This window comes from Erithacus rubecula (genome assembly GCF_903797595.1).
Source record: "Erithacus rubecula genome assembly, contig: SUPER_Z_unloc_3, whole genome shotgun sequence".
Taxonomy (NCBI): Eukaryota; Metazoa; Chordata; class Aves; order Passeriformes; family Muscicapidae; genus Erithacus; species Erithacus rubecula.
In genome coordinates, this window is record NW_027635944.1 from 1,399,136 (window position 1) to 1,425,475 (window position 26,340).

Genomic DNA, 26,340 nt, shown 5'->3' on the forward strand with positions numbered 1-26,340 from the left:
TTATCTCCACCAGAAACTACATATACTTTGCAGCATTTAGTTGTTTTACAGGTTGAGGTGCTTATTTAAACCCCTTCAGTGGTGCCTGAGGTTTTTAAAATGTTGATTGAAAGCAGTAACTGCTGGGAAAATAGGATGTGGTGTGGTTGAGATTAGAGCACAGTGCTGCAAAAGACAAACCTTCAGTTTTTCTCCATAAGATTAGTCACAGTGGGGAGGGGAAAGCTCAGTGCAGCTCTGCCACTGGAATCAGCCTGGGGATTTATACAATGTGAAGGGGATATAGAAAGAGTTGGAAGCACATGGCCATGCAGAAAGGTGTAATAGTTAATAGCCTCTTGCCACTGAGCAGATCTCAACCCTTGTGACACTGGAATCACCTCCTCTGGAGCAGATAATTGTTCTTCTGCCCCCTGTTTCAAGGTAGACTCATCCTCTGGGGATGCTGGGACCCAGCAGGCTCTTCTCTGACAGGTGCCCACTCCCCTTCCTAGGGCAAACCACCAAAAAATTCTTAATGATGGTAACTATTTATTAAAAATTAATAATATTACATATTAATGTCAATAGAGTTACTAATACAGAGCTTTAGCCATGTCTCTGTGGTGGGGAGCAATCTCAAAGACAGCCCTGGGAGGGTGCCCAGTCAGATTGTTGTGTCTCCAGGAGTCACAGGATCTTCCCTGCATTCCCTTTCTATTATCATAACACAACAGAGGTGCCTTCCAGATGCACACATCCGAGCTCCCCTGGTTTTGAGTTAGTGAATGAGTTTTGTTAGTGAGTTCTCTTGCTTTATAGCACTATATTAATATTTTTCACCCCATTAGTGTTTTCAAGTGCACAGGAATCAAGAGCATTGAAGTCAAAACAAGGGTGGTGAGATTTTGGGGCCAAGGCAGTGCAGTGGGGTGTCCTGTGGGAGCTTCTACAGAGCTTGGAGTCCAGGAGGGTGAAGCCTAATATCTCAGCAGGAGGAAGAAATTACTGCCCAAGACAGAGTGACTGGTAGTTAGCTGATTTCTACTGAAATAAGCAATCCTACACCCCCACACAGCACCACCACCCCTGACCTCCCCATTGCTGTGTTTTGGTTTGTAAAACAAAGGTTTTCATGTGATTTTCAGTTTGAGATAGGGTTGAAGATATTTAGGTATTCAGATTTCCTCTCTTTCCTGCAAACACCAGAGCTCTTCTTGCATGCTCAGATTGCACATGCTATTATACAACTGTGTAGTAAAAATGAACTTTTTCAAAGTGTGGATTGGCAGAGTTCACCTGAAGGAAACATGAAATAAATCTTATGACATCAGAATTGGTGCCAATGATTAGTGTTGCAACCATGGGCATGCCAGCCATTCTCTTGGTCCCAGTTTTCATAACCAGAAAAAAAATACACAATGAAAGTGCACATTTATTCACCCGGGATGGGAATGGTTAGTCACAAGTGTATTTGCAATGTTTTTTTCCTTCTAAAAGAAGTCAATACTGTCATTGGAAAACACTTTTGTGACCCTGTTTGTTCAGAAAGTTCTTAGGCAGTTTATTTTACTGTCTGGTTGGGGTGTTTTCATATCTGTGCAATCCCTTATAGAACGTAGTGGACAATACCTCTCAGTACTTTTTGTCTAGGCTACAGTGTCAGAAGTTCCATGATTCTGTCCACTGATTTCTTGTTCTACTACTACTCCTCTGAAATGTTTTAGCAAATATGCAGGTGCCTCAAATGGTAAATAGGAAAGGTTTCAGCTAATAGAATAACACAGAATAGTTTAGATTGGAAGTGACCTTTAAGACTATCTGTGTGTATATTTTCTATACTTACTTTTCATAGTAAGTTTTACTCTGTATTCTGACTCAAATTTGTGTTCAAGTTCCAAAAGGTGTTTTTAAAGTGTCATATTTTTGTGTGAAATGATGGATGGTTGTCCCATCTACTAGGGAAATGATGGTATATGTATTTAATTCTGGTGTTAGTTTTATTAAGTTTTTCATATTAATGCTGCTTTGTCAGCAAGTCCACTGGTGAGTTTTTCATTGAATGGAAAAAAAAAAATCTATTATCAGCTTTATTTCTGTCTTTCAAGTTCTTGGAACATTTCTCTCTACAGTCTTATGAGAGCAATTAAGAGTCTCAATTTACTCTCTCTAAACCATTCATTATATTGAGTATCTTGATTATATTCATTCATCTTCTGTGTGAATTAAAATGTCCTAGTACTTTTTTGTTGCTCATTGTCTTAATTTTCCTCACACAATTTTCATGATTTCAAATATCATGTTGTCTTTTCTGAATCTGCTTTTTTATTTTTATTTTTAAATTTTAATTCAGTACTTTAGTTGAAATTATTAGGCTTATGCAATGGCACTAAGTAAACTATTAGTGTTACTAATTCAGTTAACTTAACTATATTTCTCAGAAGCTTGACATCAAATCCTGAAGTGATTCTGTCACCTCCAGACTGGGCATCTCAGCTTTCCTTCTTTTTGATCTAGATTTTTAAATATGTTACACATCATCTAAATTAATCTTTACAATTAATCTTTCAATGTATATATATAATAGTCTCTCTTACTTCTTTCTCTTTACAGAGTTATTTTGATATCTTTTTTCTTTTAGCAACAGTCTAATATTTATTTTAAGCACAATGTTAATTATCATTTGCCTTCTCATTGTTGATTTGACTGCTTTAAAATTCTAAAATTTTTAAGAACTTTGTAATAACTAATTCGTAAATTTCAGTGTATGGAACTAGGAACTCAAAACAGCCTACCCATGAGCCTTGTATTTAAGATGTAATTGCAATTTCTTGCATGTGTGGATGACCTTGGTGAAGTTTCCATAGGGTTTGTCTGCTTCAAATCAAGTTTTGGTAAAAGAAATTACAGGAAAAAGTCAACAAAATTAATAATAATGAATTATCTGTACTGGATGGTGTTTGCCTAAAAACTCTGAAGGAACCTGGGGGTAAATAGCTGAAACACAAACAATGATATGGGTTCTTGAAGCTTATGTAGGTCCAACATAAGAGTGGGCAAACTCAGGGAAGGAAAAACCATTTGGAATGTCTTGCAACACACAGCAGTGGAAACTCCTGCCTAGCAGTCGCTGAAACCCTGAGAAGTATTTTGAGAAGTTGGTATGAGCGTTTGACCTTAACATTTCTTTTTTCTCATTTCTCTGGACCATTCTGTTTGTGCCCAAGCCCACGTCCACCCCGTGCTGTGCATGGACACACACACACTGGTGCTGTGTGTGAGCTCCTTCCATCTGTTTGGGAGCAAAGAACTCTGCTAAAGTAGCAAAGGCTACTTTGAAGGTGCTGTCCTGGTTTGAAGGACAGGTGTTTGCCAAAAAAGGCAGAAGCTTCTCTTTGAAATGGAGAATGTAAACCCCCTCCCTCAAAATTATTGTAATTTTGAAATTAAGGGGCTCTCAGGCAAAGATATGGGAATTAGGAATAACAGTTCTTTACTAGGAAAATTGAAATAGAAATGCAGTATTTCAGAGAACAATCCGAAACCCTGCCAGAGTCAGAATCCAAGCTGACACCCGTCAGTCAGTCAGGGTGGTGGCACAGTCCCATTCCATGGTGGCTGCATTCTCCTGCAGTGGCAGATGTGGTTCAGCTGCAGCAGTGCTCCTGTGGAAGGTGCAGTTTTCCTCTGAAAGTCCAGAGATGATGTGGAAAGGTCTGGCTTTCCTCTGGAATCCAGTGGAAAGTTTCTATCTAGGCAGGAAAGGCTTGACTCCTGCCCTGGCTGGAGCATCTCCCAGTGGGATGATGGAATTTTATCAGTCACACAGTGGGACTCAATGGGCCATAAGCAGATGATATCTTCCTGGAGGGAGGATGGGCTGTGGGAAAGATAAAGGTGATTGCCCCACCTTGTCTTAAAGATGGCCCATGAGCAGATGGAATGTGCCACAGGGATAAGGAATCACTGTCCCACCCAGCACCAACAGGTGGTGATAGAATACACATTTCTGGCCACATCCTGTATTGCAACCCAGCACAGTTACAAATAAACACAAAGCTGTTGCTTTTCAAAAAGCTGTTGTAATCCAGTGGATTACAGTTTATTACAGCCTCTCAGATAATTGTTGTGCCAAGTGTCTGTGTGTTTAATCCCAAACTATGAGATTAGGATAACACAGCTTTCTAGAAGGATGGCATCTGCTCTGTTCCATGTTTTCTCTGGGAAAAGCTTGAATATGGTATCACCTCCTAGCCAGTTGTTTCTGTGATAAAAATTTCACATCCCTTCTCCCTGTTTGCTTAGTATTGCTGTGCCCCAGATATGACAAAGTGCAGATCCAGGAGAAATAATGAAATCTATGGAAAACAGTCACAAAGGAGAAAAAAAGATATTTTACATTGGCAGCTTTATTCCTTGCTGTTGTCGGACTGCAGCTGGGTACTGAGTTTGCAGCAGAGGCTGAAAAGCATTTCAACTTTATTTACTAGACAATAAATAATACAAAGACTACTGAAAGTTGAAGAAGAGAGCTGTCATCAAGTTCTTTTAGTGTGGCTGGTGGTTGTTGCTTTTCTGAGTATCACAAAAACAAGCAATGAGCTTAAAATTTTGGAAGAAGCAAGCTTTTTAAGTAGGGAGGGGTAATTTCTTCTCTCTGCTGAAAAGGCCTGTGTGAATAAAATAGGCTATCCTAAACAGTTTGCACCTTGTTTGGGATGGTGTGCTACACAACACCCACCAGCAGGAGATGGCACAGTGCTTCTGCATCTGTGGACAGCTGGTGCCAGCAAACCTTTGAAGCTGGTGCCATCCCACATGGGTCCCTGGCAGTTGTGAAAATGATGCGAAAGGATCAGGAATTTAGGAAGGGAGAGAGGGTCTTCAATTCTCTTCACAATTTCCTGTTTTGTCTACTGAAAATAATTCTGTGTTGGAAAGCATCCCCTTTGAGCAGGCATACATCATGGGTTGAATGCCAGCTCTTTTGCATCTTTTCAGACTGAGTGCTCTTGGGTGTCCCTTTTTGCCTATTCTAGAGTCTGTCTCATTCATCCATTTGCTTAATGTCCAATATCCACTCTGAATTTTTAAACAGCAACGATTTTTTAGTTTACTGTCAGCTGCAGGTTTCCCACCCCTCCTCATCTGACATTTGTGTATTTGTTGATCTTGGTACTTTGAAGCTTTTAAATAGTCACTATGTAAGCTAGGAGATGATGAGGAAAAAACGGTAAATTGGGGAAATACTTGTCACATGGTGACTGTTTAAAGTACTTTGCTTATTTGTTTCTTTGAGATAAATTCTGTTGCATGCTTATTTTTTTGTCTTATATTAGGTATGTCTCAGCCAGGGTTTTTTTCTTCTTTAGTTGCAAGATTTAGTATAAATAGTATCATCTGTGACCCAGTGTGCTTCCTGTGTCATGAGTGCTTGGTGGCTGAGTTAGTCATTCCTGAAGAATGACAGATGTTAGTGTTTCCTGCCATTTATTTTTTCAGCTGTCATTCCAACATTGCAGTAATCTCATGGATTTTATATTTAATTTTAACATTTTGCTTTCCTTTTCCTTCTGAAGCATCTCCGTTCATTATTAGTTCAAGTCAGCAAGTCTTATTAATCAATTCTAGAAGGAAATTCACTTTAAATGACTGAAGACAAGCTAGTAGCTTTTTCTACATCTTTTATAGTGAAGAAACAGATTCATACATGCAGTGCACAGTCAAAGCCTTTCCCTAAGCTACAAATACTTATTTTTCTGGGGAAAAAAAGATAGACATTTGAGAAAATAAGTGCCTTTGAGGTACTCTTTCTCTATCTGATGTTGTAGTCAGCTGTACATCACCAGAATGTGAGCACCTCCCAAAGTTTCCAGTCAGGGTGTTTTACTGTGGTCCAACATAAATAAGTGCTTTTTTACTTCTGATAAATTAGCATGCTGAAGCATATATAAAATGAATGTAGAACAGACTATTGTAGTGGGCAGACACTGAAATAACATCACTGCAAACTTTTTTTCATATTCATGATACCATCCCATCTTCACTACATGTCTCAGATTTAGATCTTTTCCAAAATTTCAGTAATTCTTAACAAATTAAAAAGGGTAGGATTTGGTTTGTGTTTTTATTCTTTTTTCTTTGTGCAGTTTTTCTTGTCTGTTGGGGACTTTAGGGGAGCTTTTTAGGATTTTTTGGAGGGGTTTTTCTTGTTGTTTTGGTTTGGGGTTCTTTAATTTTGTTTGGCTTTGGGGCTTTTTTTTTCTGATTTCAGTGTAAAAAGCATAGAAAGAAAATGGGCAATGGAGCACTTTCAGGTTGCTCTCAAGATTTTCTTAAAAGGCATGCTAGAATTCTTGGTTCATTCATCATTCCTTGCCCATTGTGCCACCAGAATATTTGCAGGGCTTTTGTCTAGATGCTGCTGTTTTCTTCCATTTTATATTGCTTTGCCTCAAATGCCAAATTATTTTCCACACTATGTCATTTTCCAAAAGCAGAGTTTGAACATTTATCCAGGGGAATTATATTTAAAATGAGTGGGTTTGAATGGTTTGTTTTCTTTCTTACTTCAGTTTATCAATTTGATAGATTCCTTGGATAACTGTACCTGCTGTCTGAAATATGTGTTTATATATGTCCACTGTCTTTAGAATGTCATGTAAGCATTTTTTTGGAAGACATAGTAGGATTTCTTCTGGGCTAAAGTAACAAAGCCAGAATTGTTGGTTTTGGTTTTGGATATTTGTGGTTCTTTTGACCATCCTTTTCAATCTCAAAGTGCTTTCAAGATGACTTCCTTCAAACATTCAGCTCACACAAAGGATGCCAACCAGATCTCACATACTACTGTTTTCATCTTTACTGCTGTAGGTTCATGCTCATGTTTAGAATTATGTATTTCAGATAATCTACACTTGCTGGCTTAGCTGAGCTAAAGTGTAATGTGTTTCTTTTCCAGATTGTGTTCCTCATGATTGATCACTTGACAGCAATCAAGTGTTTAAGATTGTAGAGTTTGTTCTTCAAGTGGTGTAGGCCGTCTGGGCTCTGTTGACCTCAGGATATGGAAGCAACATGTAGCCACTAAAAATTTTATCTCTCTGTGCATTTCCTCTTTACAAATAGTGTCCTCAGGAAAATGGTTGTGTTTGTTTTCTCCCATAGCAATCTGCCATTGAGTTAAATCACTGAAATGTAAAGCACACATTAAAAAGTTTGGATTAGTTATTCCAGTGGAGCACTATTTGGACAGCAAATATCAACAGTAAAGACATTTCTGTAGTCCTCTGTTAGCAGTCTGCTTCACCAGGCCCAGACAACTTCATACAAAGCACTCTGTGCTCATTTAGGTAAGGAAATTTCACAGGAAGGAATCTCTTATGATTTCTGTGAACCAAAAACATTTGCAGTCCAATGTTGATTACATGAATTTTGAAATACAAAGTTATGTTTTTTCTGTGTTTAATCTAAAGCTGTTGTTAATAGAGGGGAGTCAGAGAGAAACAACAGAGTTGTTTGTTTAGGTGCATGACATATTAAGATTCCTAAGATCACAGTATATTGTCAAAACAAGATTGGAAAACTTCCAGAGACAGTAAATCTAGATCTAAATGCAAAGTTTGATGTAGAGTGTCCTAGCCCAGTGTGGAGGTAATCTGGCATATCAGTCTTGTCCTTTGTGCAAAAGTATGTTTAACACTGCAATATTTGCAAGGAGAAAATGAAAATTACATTCTACATACACTAAAATGTCAAAGTAACTTTTACTTCTGCTACATCCAAGAAAATGTATTTCAGAACTGTTACTGAAATTTTAGATTACTAATTCCAGTACTGCTTCATATCAACTCCCTGCATATCACTTAGTGACAAGTGTATAGGCACTTATTGAAAGACAATTTTTCAGGCTAGTTTTAACTTTCAAAACAGATTAATGTATTATTTTGATGATTATTTTTTATTATCTTATTGATAATGAGTGGACAGCAAAAATGTGTATGTATGATTTAGATAAGCAGCTATTATAGATTATCCCAACGATTCAGATGTTTTGCTAAGTTCAGTCTTTCAGCATTCCCTTTCTGATTTCTCTGTCTATTTTTTTCATCCCTACCTGCATGCAGAATTTTTATACTAGCTGGTATCTCTTGTTTTCCTTCCACTGTTCTTACAGGCTATTGCATATCAAGGTTCTTCTTATTTAAAATAAGTCTTTCCAATGAAACAGGCTCTTTCCTTATGTTTTGAGGATTATTAGATCCTTGAGATTTAACTTTTGTGTCTATCATCCTTCACATTTGTATAACAGAACTTGAAGAGCTGCATTAATGAGCATCTTATTAATTGCATCTTATTAATTCAGCTTAGGGTAAACACATTACAACCACTGGAATTTACAAATTCAACTATAAAATCATGGCCAAAGTTTGTTTTTCAGTAGAATACAAGGACTGTATTTTGACTAAATTAACTATTGCAAACAGCTGATTTCTGTTTTAGCCTCTTTTGGATCACACTGATGTGACTGGGTACAAAAGGAGTATTAATGAGATCACTGTCAAACTCCTGAGTTGTTCTAGCACAGGTAAGGGAAGATATTCCCTCTTCCCTTCTTTAAACATAGCCAAAGGGGTGAAGAAAAAGACATCTGAAAGAAGAATTTCAGGTATTTAAAACATTGGCCTAAAGCACATACTTTGTTTGTGTTCTAATCACCCCAGTGCATAATCTTAGGTCTGTGAGTTTCCTTCCAAAATAAGGCCAAGAAAGGCACAGTAAAATCTGGCATTGTTGACTTTTTGCTCCTGAGCCTGTCACCATGAACAAACAAGCTTTCACCCTTTTCAAGTAATGCATTTCTTAGAGTGTATATGAAAGGAGCTCCTCATAAAGGTTTGGCATTAGTCAAAAAGGTGTCATTCAAGAAAAATTTAAGTTTCTGTTTCTCCTCACTAGATCACCCTTCTGTGGAATGACATGTTCTGGCTCTGTTGCCTCTGTGTTTCTGCCTTTTATCTGGAGTGCTGTCCTTAGAGTATTCAAAAGTGAAGTGAAGTAGAGATCAGGAAGGAACATATTTGTGAAAAAGCACTGAGCAACACTGTGGAATGTGATAGGGAGAAAGAGAAAATAAAGAATAGTGAAAAAATATCTCAATTTAAACAATTTACATGATTGTTATTACAGTGCTATTTCTTTACTCTGGAATGCTTGTTTTTCTTTGGAATTATTACTGTAGCTCTTGGCATTATCAATGGATGCTCATGGCTCCTTATCACACCAGGTCTTCAGCTGCAGATCTTATCAGCAGCTGGGCAACGGTGAAACAAGTCTCTAACAGTTATTTTACTGAGTCTTTAGTATTTTCCTCCATATGTTTATACAATTTTTGTTGTGCCTACAGTCTGCTCTTTTAAATGTGGAACAGTTTATTGCATCTTTCTTTAATAATCATGACCACAAGTATAATTTCTCTGTGAATATATTCACAAATATATTTCTCTCTGTAAAACCCTACTCTTCATCATTATGTGGTTTTCTCCATATTTTAAAATCCTCAGCCTGATTTCCAATTAGGCATGAGCAATTATTTTCAGACCTCACCACCATGCACATGTAAGGACACATGCTAGCACATAGATTTTAAAGATGACATATTGAGCATTTTTAAAGAGTTGAAAGTATCTGAAAAATGTAGTCACTGAAGGTGTGGTGCCCAGTAATGTGGGTGAAGTTGAAGCCCAAAATTTAAGAGCTCAGTTCTGGTTATCTGCATAACCCAGGGTTTTGATGTCTGAGGTGAAATGGTGCCAGTGCTTTAAGAAAGCCTGCTCCTGCTGTTCATTTTCAGGGTGGAAGGAGTTCCAAACAGGTTTTCTATTGTGCTGATGCTGAAGAGAGAACATATACAGGTACCTGTCTGCTGGTACAGGGTATCTGTCTCTATTTGAAATAAGTGAAAGTCTCAAGAGTTACAATCTGACTTACTGAAATGGTGGGAACTTCTGAATCATTAAAGTCCCACTGAAAAGTTGTAATGTCTTCAAGTCTTCCCATACTCTTTCAGTCTAAAAGATTGGAAGAGCAATGTGTTTGTGCTGTTCTGTGAGTGATATCCTGCAAGGGGGAACTGGCTCCCAGTTCATTATAGGATGCAATGAGGGGGCAGTCTTAAGGCACATCGTGCACCTCTCCAGATCCCATAGACCATTCAGCTCTAGCTCAACACCTGCTTCCCCCATCAGCTTTAACATAACAATATCATCAATGGACCTCCTTCATCCTTTGTCCAAAGGAGATTGTTTATTGCAGAAAACCAAGCCTTTCTGTGCTCTAAACTTAACCCAAACCAGCGTGCATTGCTGCCTGCCTCTGCAGTGTCACTGTTCAGCATCCCTTTACCCAACCAGCTCTCTGATCCAGTGGTGTCCATGCATCTTCCCAAACAATCACTGCCTCATGTAAGAGGTGGCCACCGCCATACAGCCCATCTCTGGTTACAGGACCTGTCTTTCACCTTGCCATTAGTCAAACCTTTCCTAGAGTGCTTTTTCTTGCTCACCAGAAGTGAACAGGATATCTTATCTCCCACACTTGATAAAATAGAAACTTAACTGGGTGTCCCTCACCAGATCTGAGACCGTTTGGTGGAGATTCATAAGACTTTGAGGAGATCAAATGCCTCCAGAGCTGAAATACTGTTGGCTTACTATCATATTCTTTGTCACAGAAAGCAGTTAGGGTTTGGAAGGTAATTACTGAGGTGGGGTTTTGAGCAGTGGCAAACCAGTATTTCAGTCTGTGTCTGTGTGTTTTTCTGGGCAGTGCTAGTGACTCCTGCCATAAAAGGACTAAAGCATTTACTACCAACTACTTTGGGGTCTGCTTCATCATTCCACAAAGGAAAGTGTGCCACAGTGTTAGAGCCCTGTGCATAGCTGAGTCTCCTGCTGAGGCATCCTGAGGGTATGTTGGGAATTGTTTTTTTTCTTTCCTCTCTGTCTGCAGAATTTTTCCCGTTGACATGCTAAGAAGCACTGATGGCTAGTGACAGAGGGAGACTCCCTGTTTATTTTTTTTCCAGAGTTCCTCTTGCAGGGCAGTGGGGGGAAGAGGGAAACACTGTGAGATCAGAGGCAGGTAAAGGAGGGTTGGGTGGGGGGACAGTTGCTCTAGCTCATTTTTGGCTCTCAGAGGAGGAAGGCCACTGGAAAACCCCACCTCACCTCCCAACTCTGGGAGCTGCCTCTTCTGGTGTTGGACCCCACAGCCCTGCTCAGATGCTCTCCTGCTTCAGCCTGCCATCTCCAGGCATTCTGTTGGAGCACCAGGACTGACACTGCTCCTGGATGTGTGAGCAGAGTCTGTCCTCCCCCTTCTCATCTGGGACATCACCCCAGCACCCTGCAAATGTGCAGGGATTGTCACCTCTGCCCTGCCCACCATGAACCTGCCAGCACTTACTGCCAGCAGGGACAGTAACTGCACCACAGGGAGAAAGTGCCCACAACCAAAATAACTGTTATTAGGTTCTTGTTCTGTTTGGTGTTAATTTCATAGTTGTTGTTTGGTTTGCCTTGTTATACACACATATATATGTGTGTGTGTGTGTATGTATATATATATGCACTAGTAAAGAACTGTTATTCCCATCCCAATACCTTTGCCTGAGAGCCCCTTAATTCCAAAATTATACTAATTCAGAGGGAGGGGTTTATTGGCTCCATCTTGAGGGATGGCCGTGCTTTTCCCTAGCACACCTGGTTTTTTTCAAACCAGGACAGGGTGCCTATTTATGGACTTTACTTTGGAGACACCACTTATTGGTTGAAATAATCTGAAGAGTTTTCTCACAGAAGCTTCTGTTTAAGCAACAGTGATTTTTTTGGCTTGTTACTAAAAGTCAGGGATGATTAGAGGAGTTCTTTACTGATAGCAGCAGGGCTATACTTCTGCTTTCATGGCCACAGGAGACAGAGCCTAGACAGGTTGATGTCTGAGATGTTTTGGGGTGCCTGTGTTTAGGGGAAAGGGTCAGAGCTTGTCCTGTGGGGCAGGGAACTGCCCCACAGCCCCACTCTTAGAGCCAGTATCTGGGCAGGGCTCCACTCTGCCTTAAGGCAGCTCCTGAGTGGCCAGATGACCAGCCAAGTGAGCCACCTGGGAGGAGGGCCAAGCAGCAAGCTGGCATATTTCTTCACCCACCCTGATCTTGGAGTTTCTGTCTTGAAGTTTCTGTCTAAGCACTATTGGAATCCAGGAGCTGAGACCTCTATGTGTGATCTTCTGTAGCTCTTCTGTCTTTCTTGCTTTCTTCTTCCAATTCAATTTTCTTGGTATGTTTTAAGTAACTTTACACAGGTTTAAAGTTTGCTAAGTTGGCTGGACCAAATTGGCACCCAAGTGTTTTATTATTAATTGGATGTTGTACTAAATCTTTTCCCAAAGTTGTCATGTTTTCATGAAGTTTGCCAGTGAACTTTTGTCTGTTTTTGACCTATTGGGAATATCTGGCATTTCTCCTGTGCATCTAACCAGAGTACAGGAATGACTGTAAAGTCCTTTTACTGGGGCCTTGCAACAGGAAATCCATGACTCAAGCAAAGAAGAGTTCTGGTGGCCAAGTGACAGGAGCATACCACTGATAGCTACAGAGCTGACTTTGTATCCACTCTCTGTGTCTGCCACAGTTAGTCTGGCTTTGCCTTGGCTGCAGTGGTATGTGCAGAGTTGCTCTATCACACCAGCTTGGCCAGTGAGGGTTGTTTTGGGAAGATCCATCCAAAGTCTTTTTCCCAGGCACCGTCTCGAAAAATTTCAGCTTTTGCTTCTATTCTCAAAACTCTCCACTTATGATCTGTGCCTTTCTCTTCAAATTAGAAGTTACTAGTAGGACAGTTATCCACCATGGACATGGACTAGTAGGACACCAACTACTAGTAGTTACCCGCCATGGAATGTTCAGTTTTATTCCTTAAACCCACTACTTTTACTAGAGTCTGCTTTTGAGTCTGGCTTACTTATCTCTCCTGCCTTCCCAGTCATTAGAGATGTTTGTTTTTTAAATACACTTTCACTTGGAGAGGGGAGAGGTTTGGAGTTACAGATATAATTCTTTCTTAAATCACCCTACTTTGTCATGGGGCTGGAAGCAGTCTGTTGAATAAAAAGACTCACATAACATGGATTTTCTGTAGGCATTTGTGTAAATTACCTTGATGTAGTCTAGAGCTAGTAATTTACTTTGTTTTGCTTTGGTTTCACCAAAAGGAAGATATAATTCTGGCTGAAAACCTGTATATAAATGTTCAGTATTACTGTATTCACCAAACAGCATATCAGTCTTTAATCTACAATTTCCTGTGAAAGAGGAGAACATTGTCTCAGTCTTTACTTTGGGTTCATACCTTTTTTAAAACTCAGGTCAGACCATCAACATCAATTTGACTCTGCTTTCACAGTTTGTGCTCACAACCATGCCCTAGCAAACCTTTTGCTTTTCAGATAACTTACACCTACTGCAAACAAATAAATCACACAAATGAAATAGTAATAAAGCTTTGTATTAAGCTTTTTTAGCTTTGTGTTTTATCTACTATTTAAATTACAATTATGTCCAGAAATTTGGAAGTTGTAGTCATGCAAATGATGAAATTTATTCTAGTCACAGCCCATCTTCAAGGCCCCAGAACTCTCTTCCTGAGGGGTTTATGGGGTTGGTTTTTTTTTCTTTTACCCAGTTGGAGTTTTCTTTTACCTGCAACTTTGAGTAGCAAGGAGAAATCTCCAGCAACCTCCTCCAGTCTCTTACACCATCTTCCCATGGAAAGGAAATGCCAGTAGTGTTTGAAAAATTAAATATTAGGAACCTTGGTTTACTCTAGGTAGCTCATGTGTTGTATTTGATAACATGACATCTTGCTGGAAGATAATGACTGCAGTTTTTCCCTTGCCCAGCTTATTTTTTACACAAATATTTGGAGCAGGAAGTAAAAAACAGTTAATAGTTGTGGGACATATGGGGATAGTTGGATAGTTTGAGCAAAGATGAACCATGATCCTTCTGACAGCCTCCTCTAATCCTGCCTCAGAGTACATCAACAGATTCCTTTAAACTCAGAAGGTGCAGTGGGTTGGAATCTGTCATCTTGCTCTGTCTCTGTCTTTATGGGTTTTGTGGGAAGTGATTTAAAGCTGATATTATATTTTTGGATCGTCTGGCTGCAGCTAGGACTGGATGAATCTTTGCAGTAGCCAGGAGGGGGCATGGCTGGAACTCAGAGGTTATTTTCTGTCATCTGCCATCGTTGTTGGGGCTGGGGGAAAGGGATTGATTGCAGGAAGAGGGGTTCCTTTTGTCTGGGTAAGTGTGGCACTGGCTCTGGGCGGAGTGGCAGCCTGGTGTGGCTCTGCAGAGAGCATTTCTCATGGAAATCACTCTCTCTCTTCTGTACACTTTTGTTTTTGATATTGTCACTGCTTGTTGTTCATTTCCTTGTCTCATTCCTGTTCCCAGTAAATTGTTTTTATCTCAAACACAATCTTTTGTGCCTCCAGTTCTCCTCTCCAGCCCACCACTGGTGTGGGGAGGGAGAGGGAGTGAGCACACTGCAGCAGGATTTGGAAAGTATCAGTGGGAGCACTAAATTGGAGAGTGCCATTCCTAAATCTTGACATGAATAAAGGTACAAATTTATTGTGTAAGATACTTATAAATTAAAACGGTCTCAGGACCTTTGAATGTAACCCCGCTTGAGTTATGGATATGCCACAAAGGGTACTGGTTTTGTTCAAGTGACATAATTATTTCCTCACACAAATTAATTATAAATCAAAATAAATGTACAGAATCTCTTAAACAAAACTGAAGAGGCAAAGGATCTGTCTATCTATCTATCTATCTATCTATCTATCTATCTATCTATCTATCTATCTATCTATCTTTAGAAAGCAGAAAAATACCTGTATGCCTTATTGTTCATTTCTGCTGTACAAGAAAACATTATACTGGAAGTATGTGTTTTACATGAAGGAATAGAGCAGGTGCCTATTTCCTGATGACAAATGAAGCATGCTGGATATATGATGCACATCTTCAGAACTGTATACCTGAGGAGAATAATGGTGTCATTGCAAAGGCTTCAAGAAGGCAGTAAATATTAAGGAAATAACATACATAAATGACTCAGTGTTGCTGAGCAGCACACTGGATGTAGTTGATATCACTGGTTCTGATCCATTATAGTCATTCTCAGAAAACAAAAATATTTCTTTGTGATATAATAATTATTAATCTTATGTGAAATATAAGGTCTTTCTCACTGCCTGAGAAACAAGTGGTTTTGCTTTGTCTGAAGTGCTTGGTTTATAAATTACACTTAATCACTGAAAGTTTTCTCATCTCTGTCTGTCTGCTTTTCTTGTGGTTTTTAGATATTCTGTGTTCTCTAACTAAATACTTTCAAACATCTTCACAGCAAATGACAACACCATTGCAGAACCAGTGATGTTGAAATGATTAAATGATAAATCGTGTTGTCTTCCAATTAAATTTATTAAGATTGCAAAAAGGCCAACAAAATGAGTGAACAAATATACTGTCTGATAGTTATGCATCAGGGGAAGAAAAGAAAAACTAAATGCAACATATATTTCTTAGATGCTAGACTTTGGAGTCAGTGACAAAGATTTTTGTATCATGTGGTTTGCAATGACAATGAACTTCCTTAATGAACTATTTTCCTAAGACTACAATTTTTTTTTTCCACTTCTTATTTTTGGAAAACAATAATCACATTCAAACCAGATAGGGTAATATGGCAACAACTCATTTGAAATGTTGAACATGACCTTTTGACTTACCTGTAGTCTGTGAAAAATCAAGAAAAACCATTTCTTTTCCATGGTGATACTTCATCTTAATTCCATAATCCACAGTATTTTAGTGGATTTGATGCTGCAAACATGTGTAGATTTAAAGATAGATACTTTGGGGAAAAGGCTTTCTATAGGAGCTGAGTTTTTCTAGTTCCTTGCTCAGTGCCTTCACCAGAAATGTTTATTTTCCTCTGCCTAAATAAGCTCAGGAACCAGAATTTCAACAAACTACTTTATTCCACCTCATGGCTCTTGTCACTTGAAAGAGAACAACATACAAGGTTGTCACCTTCAGCCTGTTTAAAACCTGGAGACCTGGCTCATTCAAATATGTGTTTAAAAACTAATGCAGTGACAGACAGAATTGTGTGGAGCTCCGCATATATACTAAACCATACATATTGCCATAAGCTCTGTTTACAGGACAGTTTTCTTATTGCCAGGTTTTGCCAGTTCCTTTTACATGAATCTGTAACACAGGACCTTATGAAACTTAACTGGTGGCTACACAATCCTTTTCCTAGAGTCAGAAATTCTTTTACTCAGCCACTCCTTTTCTTTTATTTAGGATGGTGAAAAGAAAGGATTTATGAATAGACTTTATGCCATCCAGGAGGTGTGTGTCACTGTCCAGAATATCCTAGATGAAATCGCTTCCTTTGGTGAAAGGATCAAGAAGTAAGTGCTGACACAGGTGCTAAATTGTTTTCCAATACTCTTTAACATCTGTTCCATGCAGAGATACAAAATGTTAGACTTCTCCTTACCTGTTCCAGGACAATCCATCGTTCAAACTCATCTATATTTACTTTGCTTTATGGAGGCCCTCAGTCAATGGAAATTCTGTCATATTACTTCTGGAGTTTAGAATTATATTAATTGGGACAAAAATCAGAAGTAAGTTTTTTGATTAAAACAGAAAGAGCATATTTTTGTGAGGTTGTTATTTTAAAGTGATAACAAAAAATGCAATTTTGATAAAGAAAATAGGCAGAACTGAATAGGGGTTACATATTTTAAGGATTTACATACGTTCACTTGCTGGAAGCTTTATTTATAGGTCAGCAAAACCTTTCCCTTAGAGTATTTGTAATTTGCAACACCTAATACATAATATATAAAAACTGCCAGCAAATCTAGACATTAAGAAAGAGAGGTTCTGAGATTTACTGCAGGAAATGTATTGGCATATTTCTGACACAGTCAGTGAACAGCAGCACAAGGTTTGTTACTTGAGGCCAGACAGGCTGCAGAAAGACACCTTCCAGCTCTCTGCAAAGCTTGGAGAGGGTTGACTTGGTGTTGTGCACCTTGAGAGCCAAGAGCATCTCACCACTACCCAATTCACTTTTGGAAATGAACTTTAGGAAACCTGTGCCTTGTGTGGAGTCAGCCTTCAGGAATCCTGAGGATCATCCCTGATGCTGTCCTGTTCTAGTCTCAATGATGAGGAGATTGCCCTTTGTGCATCTGAGACCAAAGTCACCAATGGGAAAGCCTGGGAAAGTGTTCCCTTAGGGACAATTCCAGGCAGGCTATGTTCACAGCAGGAGAGGCAGGTGCAAGCATATTGTATCACACAAGTTCTCCAGTTAGAAAAATGAGCTAGTCTCTGAAAAAAGTCCTTTATCAAAAGGCTGTTCGTGGAAGTTGTCTTGATGATTAAGTACTTCTAATTGTGCATTTTGGAGGTAGAATTTGTTCTATTATATACCAGATGAGAGCTACAGAATTTTGTACACTGAGTGAGACTATAAATCTTTGTAATTTGCTCCTAAAACTATAATGGGAAACCTGTACTGAATGCTGTGTTAACACAGCCCATAAGGAGCTTTGCTAAGTGAGGAGCCAGTGCTCCCACTCATCATAGTGTGTCTGTGATCCACTGCACATACTGAGTCACAGGAACACGAGCAGACCCTCAACCTTCTGTTCCTCCCAAATGCCTACAGAAAAGGGGAAAAGAGCAGGTGTCCCCTGAGGATAAAGGGAGGGGTCCTACACTAAGTGACACTAACATAGTGTTAGTGGAGTCATGTCAAAATTGCCAGGGAAAAAAAGAAGACAAACACAGGAAGCCAGAGCTCACTATGAAAAATATGGCTTGCAATTCAGATAACTGCAATTATTCATCTAGAGAAGCCAAATCACATTGATTGAGAATGTAACTAGTGGTAATACTTTAAAGACTATTTAGATTTAAAACCATATTCTGGATAAATATCATCCAACACTTCTGAGATGGCAGTGCCTTCAGGGAACAAATCCACTGAACCAAGCTCCCTGTAATCAATGTTCCTATGGGACACCTGTAAAAATTATCATCTGGTCTTTTTCTCTTCACTGAACACAGGGCTTGGAGAGCCACAGCACCCTGTTTCAAGATCCATTAATTCTCCTTTACACACATCTCAATTTTGCAGAATGTGGTGACCAGCTGAGTTTTTTCAGAATAGAGTCTGAAACCCTTAGTGACGATGTTTTTATCTGTGACTTTTTTTGGAAAGGTAATGTCCTGAAATTCTGATGGGGTCCCAGACATTCTTTTCCTTTATTCATAGATAAATATCCTTCATTTATTTAATAATTTTTAATTATCTTTTATTTTTCTTTTGACATTCAGAAGGTTTTTATTTCTTCCTTCAACCACTGCTGTTTCATTATCCCTGTCTTCATGACTAACTGCAATCTCTTCCTTTTTTTTCCCATGGCCATCTCTTTCTTAAGCACATGGATGAGTTTCCACTTTTGTATAGCCATGCACTTGCCTTTTCCTTTTCTCCCAAAGCTGGAAAGCACCTGGCTGAGGAGGACACCTATACCTCAGACAGAGGGGAATGTCCCTGCTCAGCCTGTAACTGCTTATGCTGTCCTTACAATGGAATGGGGAGATGAAACAAGGAAGGCTTAGCAATAGTGTCCCAGCTGCTGTATCCTACTCTGCCATGGTGTTGAGAAGGGAATGCAGATTGCCTGTGTGAGCACACCTGGGAGGAGAGAGCTCTGAATTCTGCCTGATGCTGAAAGGGGAGGTAGGCAGAGATTTCTGAAAAGCAGAGCAGTGCTTCACCTGGCACATGTGTACTGCTGGGCTGGGAGAGGTGAAATTCAGGGACCTCTCATTTCTACTGACAGCAGGTGCAAGCCCAGGCTCTCCCTAGTGAAGGACAGATGCATCCATGCCTTCATTGGTAGACTCAGTTTGTTCTCCCTGATGGGAACTGACACTTCTCCCACTGTCTTTTGCTCTTCTATTGGCTTTGTTGGCTGACCTCAGTTCTGACTTCTGTTAATTTTTCTCTAGTACATTCAACTGGACTGTCCCATTCCTGAGCTGGCTGGCAATTGTTGCCCTCTCTGTGTTCACCGTCGTCCTCTATTTCATTCCACTGAGATACATTGTCCTTGTCTGGGGTAAGTAAAGCCTTTTAAATTGTCTGTACTACTTTTAAAAACCTGGTTTTAATGGATGACTTACACTGACGATAGTTTTTGGTATTTATTGTCATGAAGCTGCCCTATGATGGAATTAGGCATGTTAGTTAAAAATTGCAACAGTGTAAATATTTGGGCTCACCTGCAAAATGCATTTTTCTTAGCTGGCATTCTGGACTTAATCATACTATGAATGTGTAGCCATGAGGATCCTTCATATATCAAAGTGTAGCTTTGTCTAGATATTACTCTGATTTATTTTCACCACTTATACACAAAGCAGGCATTTCAATCTGTATATTGTCCATTTAGGACAATACAGTTTTTGCTGCAGTACTCTATCTTGTGAAACTGTATGCAAACATAGCAGCAAGAAACCTGTTTAAGGGTCACCTTTAGTTAGACAGAAAGGAGTAGGTGGTATTTGGCTGGTTGAAAATGAATAGAAACTCTGGGCAGGTTGATCCAAACTTTCAATACTTGTGCTTATATCTATCCTTTATGCCGATTTTAAAAAGCTACTGTTACCACATCTGTTGTAAGTAATGCTCCAGGTTTTCATTTGTGGATCTTTTTATACATCTTACACCACCAGCAACTGTACCCTTACCCAGTAGCACAGACTTACAAAGAGCACAGTCTCAGTTACATCAATGGCTAGATTTTCTTTCTGAAGAAGCAGGAGCAATGACATTTTTGTGAAAAACTTTTGAATTCGGGAGACAGCATAAAATCATTGAACTGACTCCAGATAATTTATTTGTTGTTTATCAGTCATGATAAATGTCAAATGATCATAACCAAACCAATAAAGAGGATATGAAATAAAGTATTCTAGAGAGCTAACAAAAGTAAGCATATTGGCTTCCTTTATTTTCCTGTCTTTGACTTTTACTTATTCCCCCACACCAGGCATCACTGAAGTGTAACCCAAACTCTTGGTTTGTTCCCAAAATTTCATTTCTTCTGCAGAAAGAGGAAGTTCCAAGTATTTGTTTATGTCCTTTTTCTGTCATTTTTCAGAGAGATCTGAGCCTTGTTTTTTACTTCAGGTTTTATACAATAACCTGAGATTATAGTACCCCTCCAAGATCCACATAACTGTAGAGCCAGAACTGTTCTTTGCAAAGATCAGGACTCATACCCCTGGAAATGTCACACTCCCACAGAAATATCTCAGTTTCAGGTAAGGCAGAGTCTCAGCTCCCAAGTCTCCCAAACAATGGATGGACAGCATAAGCATAAATTATTATAAATGCACCTTGGACTCTTCCCTCCCTGTCTTAGAGTTACATAGGGATATGTAGATCTTTAAGCCCCCTTGCTCACTAGAAGTTTCAGCTCTACATTTTTCTCCCCCCTTTCAGTTCAGGTGACTTCTTATTCAGCAAGTGTATGTGGATCCCTTCTTTAGGGCCTTTTATTCTTGCATAATGACAGGAGACCAGATAGGTGCTGCATAGGTGCAGATCCCACAGTCCAGACCTGCTCAGGGTGAAATGAATTCTCACAGAGCTGTGTCATGCTGAGCATAGCTTTAAGCAGCTGTCCTTCAAAAATGGCAGTATTCCAAACACATAACTGTTTTCTCCATCACCATGTGTTTCTAGCCTCTCCTGTGTATATTTCATCCTATTCATCCATCCTGTCTGTGGAAACCATTGATTTCTCTTTTTTGCCTTACTTCCATAGGAATGTTTGAGCTGGTCTGTAGCAGCATCTGTCCATTTTTTTCCTTTGGAAGGTTAAGTTTTTAAATTAAAATTTCCTCATACTGTGTGTTATAGTATAACTGTCTGCCCCTTTCAGCCTGCCCTGCCAATAAATTCTCCATCCTTTCCTGGCTGTCTCTCTCCCAGTGAAGATTACTGGTTCTTGAAGATGTGGTGTGTTAGGTGGGGTAGAGCAGGAATCACTTCCCCATCCTAATCCCACCTGAAGTCCTGATAACAGCTACAGTTGTTTAAGTGAAAAAAAACTATAATTATTTTAATCTGAAAATTTTCAAACTGCTGGAAAGGACCAATCCCCTTGTTATATTCTGCTTCTCCTGTAGTGTCTTCTCTCATCTATGTAGCACTTTTCCTTTCTCAAGGTATCACATTGACTGGAATATTTTTTTTTATCAGATGTGATAAAGTGAGATCAAACAACCTGAATTCACCCATGGCTGAAGTGGTGTTCACCTTAAATTTTGCAGTCATTTGCTGATGCAAAGCATCTTCTTAAACAAAGGTGTTTGAATGTCAGATACTCCTCCTGAGCACTCACTATCCAACATCGTATAAAGGGAGGGCAGCATCCCCTATCTCACTGCAGAACTGAGGATTCCTGCAGTGGGAGGCTGTGGGTGTTGTTGACACTGAATCTTGCATTCTCCATCCAAAGGTTTTATACCCTGTCTAAAGCTTTCTGAAAAGTTTGGGCATCAAAGACTTTGTGAAAGACAAAATGTGTTACCTTACATCTGATAGAGGCTGGATAAATTGCACAGAAAGGTGTTGCATTTGTGGCTGTAGGAGAGCAGTGAAAAGGATAATGCAACATGGAGAAGCAAAAGAGAGAGAGAGCTTTATTTAAAGAAAGACTACACTTTATATAGGGGAGTACTTGAAAAACAAAATAGAAAAGACTCATTGGCAAGAAAGCAGCACCTCTTTGAAAACATACTTTCTGCAAAATATCACGAGCTCACACAGCTCTCACACACCCTGGAGGTAAAATTACTGTTATTATTTCTTGTCCTTGGGCAGGCTAAGCAAGGCAAGGATTCAAGGTTGCTTTTTTCCTGGTTTCCAGTAGTATCCAACAACAGAAAGGCATATTTTTAATAGTGTCCTGGCTTTCTCCTGCTCACATGAGAGTCAATGCACTGTTCCTGTCTCTGTTTTAGATGTGCTCCCACAAACCACATTCTCAATGTATGAATCTGACTCAGTGTAATAAGAAGAAAATAAATCTAATTAAAAGGCCTGCTTTCTGATTATTTTGTGGATGATTTTTCTTGGTGCTTCTGAACACTAATTGTCAATTATAAGGCATTATAAGACCATGATATCTAAGGGATATCCTCTCTTCTTTGCACTGCCGCCAGCTCATCTCTATCTATCATTCCCACACAGAGATTTGTGCAAAAGACTCTCTCCTTCTCATATGAAGTCTCCTCAAAAGCCTTCATACGATGCAGACTTTACTGCTTCCCATAAGTTTTATTGTCCTTAGCATGAAAAATACTTTTCTTGAATCTTCTGAATCTTTTATGAATCTTGTGCTCTCCAATTAAGCCCATTTCTGTTCATCCTCTCTGTTACAGAAATTAAATACTTTTTATGCCTGTGCTTTTCCCAACTTTCTCATCATAATCGCAGTTTCTATTACTTTTCAAAAAAGTATTGAAGGAATTTGAAAATGTCCCGAGAACTTTTGCCTTTGAAACAGGGAGCCACAGCAGCAGAGTCCAGCCTTTGGAGCCCCAGTTTACAATTCATGCATTCATTCAGTGGTACTGTCAAGATTCAGAATCGATCCTAAAATCTCTTTTAAAACTTTGCCAAAAGAATGTACCTTTTGCTATCTTATGTCTTGTGATAGTAACATTTGAACTTTCACTTTTGCAGGCATCAATAAATTTACAAAGAAGATTCGAAATCCATATGCAATTGATAACAATGAGCTACTTGACTTTCTGTCCAGAGTCCCTTCTGATGTGCAAGTGGTGTGTATATATTTTTTAAAGAATTTTTAAAGCAGTTATTTTGATTTACTGTTTTATTCTTTGGCAGAAAGAAATTGCACACTCAAGCTGAGTATAGTCCATGAACCATAAGGAGGCTGCTAGAGCTTTTTCCAGTGAGAAAGAATTTCATGCATTGGTTGTTTCTCTGAGGATCCATAGGGCCAATCAGCAGAAGGACAAGTATTTGTGAGATGGTAGCAGATGCTGGAGCTTGTGCTGTACATCAGCAGGACATTAATCTGACTAGGATAGGACACTGTGTGAAATGCTGGAGCTGAGGCTCTCAGGACAGGCAGAGAAGGAAAAGGAAGGTCAAATAATGGAAGAGGCAGGCAGCATTGCCCAGTGTCTTGTGACAGCACTCTGACAGCACTTTGCCTTTCCTCTCCACGGGTGAAAACTTTTGGTGTGGCTACAGTTTGACTGTTCTCAGAAGCTGGTTTTGTTTTTTTTTTTTTTAAAAAAAAAGCTGGTCATGTGGTTGTGAATTACAAGCTTTTATGATGCAGTACACATTCCCCAGAGAGCATGCAAGATTTAAGATAGCATCAAGCACATAAATCACATCCAGTGTCACAAAGATTACAGACTTCCTGTATTTCTAGCTTCAGTTCAGAGCTGGTGTTAAGTAGGAGATATGGTTGCAAACACCCTCTCTTCACCTGATACCCTCTGTGGTAGGCATTTAGAAATAACCAAGTTTTAAAGAAACATTACAAAGAATGGTATCCAATGTGGTCAAGGTGCTTCTTGTCTGCTAAAGCCTGCGGAGAAAAAAAAAAAATTAGTCTTTTCTAGTTTTACCTGAGCATGCAGTGTTATTTCCTAGTAGGATTTTCCTGGTGTTGGTTTTCCTTATTCTAGGTCTGTCATTCTCTTGTGAGTCACATCTGCAAATTCTGTGTCATTTTTAGTGGCAAATCTTCTTTTTTAAACTTTCTATTCCCCTGGCAGACAAAAAAGATATCTTTCTTTTTTTCCTAACAAGTGCCACCTGACAACTTTCTTTCTGAACTTTGTGTTTAAACAGATGCAATACCATGAACTGAAACAAGATCCTACTCACAGCCCAAGCAAGAGAAAGAAAAACAATCCTGTCTAGCCAACTTCATGTGTGGAGGAGACCAGCATCTGCCAGGGGAAGATAAAAGAGCAAGCCTAAAAGCATTTCCCTTCTCTAAGCTTTTTATTTATCTTGCCTTTTTATCTAGTGGGGAGATTTTGTAACAGTATTTAAAAGTGTTTCTCATGGAAAATCTATTTCTCATTGTAAGGACATTTGTTTCAAGTAGGGTTTTTTGCCATTTTAAAGCCCTATTAGAAACAATGTAACACATTGAATCAGCAAATGTGAAATGGAGAATATATAGTGCTACTTGGTGGTCAAATACACGAGATAGTCAAACCATGCCAACTAAACCTACAAAATGTTTCACTTTAAATCTGACTCAGAAATTTCTCAGATTTTATTTGTGAGCATTAAATATTTTTATGCAGTCAATCATCATTACAATTTTCTATGTTTTATATATTGCAAGAGAAATACGATGTAGTGGAGCCTACTGCACTTAAGTTTTAGCAGATTTTTTTAAATTTCAGACCCTGGTGTTAACTCCTGGTGCAACATTTTTCTATGTGGTAGGGCTGCTTATAAGACAGTGAGAAGCACCAAGTGTAAATCTCTTTCTGGAGCTCCCAAAAGCAGTTTCTGCTGTCTTTATCATTCCATCATAAGACCTAAAAATCTCTGTTTCAAAATACTGCCAGGTTTGTAACTAATTGCCTATCATATTTTTCTACATGTACCAGTAATGTTCATTTGTACTACATAGCTTAGCTCTAATGGGTCAAACTAACTCCATAGTGCTTTGGGTGTCATGCTATGAACACTTTCTTGTGCACATAACTATTTTAATATGGATATCTTGCAGAAAAGGTTTTTCATTCAAATCACAAGATCATATTAATATGCTTTATAGTATAACATTACCTGTTACCAATGTAAAATAATGTGTAGAGGCAAAAAATGCAGTTGTGGTAAAACTGATATACCAGGGTTTTTTCCTTAGTTAATAATGTCAGTTCTTCTGATACAATCTTTCCCTACTGCATGGAAACTGCATTATCTTATAAATTACATGGAACATAGATGAGATACATTTACATTTCAAATGTCTTAGTGGCCACTGCATAACGAGTACTTGGGGATATATTCTGGTAGCTGCATGCAGACTTCCACACTCAGCTCCCCACACAGTGAGCAGAGACTCATTCCTGAGGGACTACCTGTGCACAGCTCCTCATTATAGCTCCCAGTGACATTAAAGGGGATTTTTTGCCCAGGGGAGAGCGACAGGACTGCATCCTCAAGGGGGGCTGTGGTCCTCTCTCAATTACCTCTCACTGGTTGCAATTGCAGATAAAGTTATATTGCACTACTCTAAAAATACTTTTTGGAAAGTCTGTTTAGAAATACTTTGCAAGCACATGTGAATATGTATTTGTCCAAAGAAATGTGTGTTAGCTGCATTGCTCATGAAGGATCATCCTGGATTTCTTTATTTTGCAAATAAGATGATAGCCAAGTTCTTATGTGACAGTTACTTTGATCCTTCTGTTTGTATATTTAAAAGAATGCCAATCAAATGAATGGTCTGCAGAAAGCCTTGGACCTAAACAAGCTCTTGTTACATCTTGACTTTGAAAGAGTTTTATTTTGCAGCTTGTGTAACCTTTTAGCTGTATCCTACCTGAAGAGCAACATATTATTGGTGAAATCAGAAGCACTTGTCAGCCTATTCAGTTTAAAAAAACCAAATTTGTGACTCAACAAGATGTGAATGTTTGTTGCCTGTTGTCAGTTTTGCACATTCCTTTAATACAGCGCAAGCCTTGGACCTTCTTAACGTTGCCCACCAGCCTGAGTGTGATTTCTTGTCTTTTTTATTTGTACACAATTTCAAATGTCTACTTTGGTGGTAATATCTGAGCTGGTTATGCACGTTTCCTGCATTAAACACACTTCTAAGCATCACTCTATTAGATATTCTGAAGCCTCTGTCTTTGGAATCCTGTGTTGTCATTTTTCCATGACTGCTGGGCAAATGAATGAAAACATCATATTTCTTTGTGCAGGATTTTAGTATTTTAAGTTCCATAACATGCAGGGGAAGGGGGCAGGGTGACAAAACATCTGTTTGTTAAAAAATGGTGAACTCCTTTTAAATGCCTCAGTCACTTAAAATTGACCTCACTGAAAATATAATACACAGAGGCAAGTATGCTTAAGATTAAAGAATGCTTATTGATTA

General features: G+C 39.0%; 1 protein-coding gene across 1 annotated transcript in view; it reads left to right on the top strand.

Annotated features, from left to right (window-relative positions):
* Positions 1-26,062, top strand: part of MCTP1 (multiple C2 and transmembrane domain containing 1) — a 215,244-nt gene extending 189,182 nt beyond the window's left edge. The window contains 4 exon segments of the mRNA XM_079331356.1: positions 16,427-16,536; positions 19,163-19,272; positions 22,911-23,008; positions 24,060-26,062. Of these exon segments, the coding sequence (XP_079187482.1) occupies positions 16,427-16,536; positions 19,163-19,272; positions 22,911-23,008; positions 24,060-24,131 (390 nt within the window). The 3' untranslated portion in view covers positions 24,132-26,062.
* Positions 26,063-26,340: the final 278 nt, after the last annotated feature.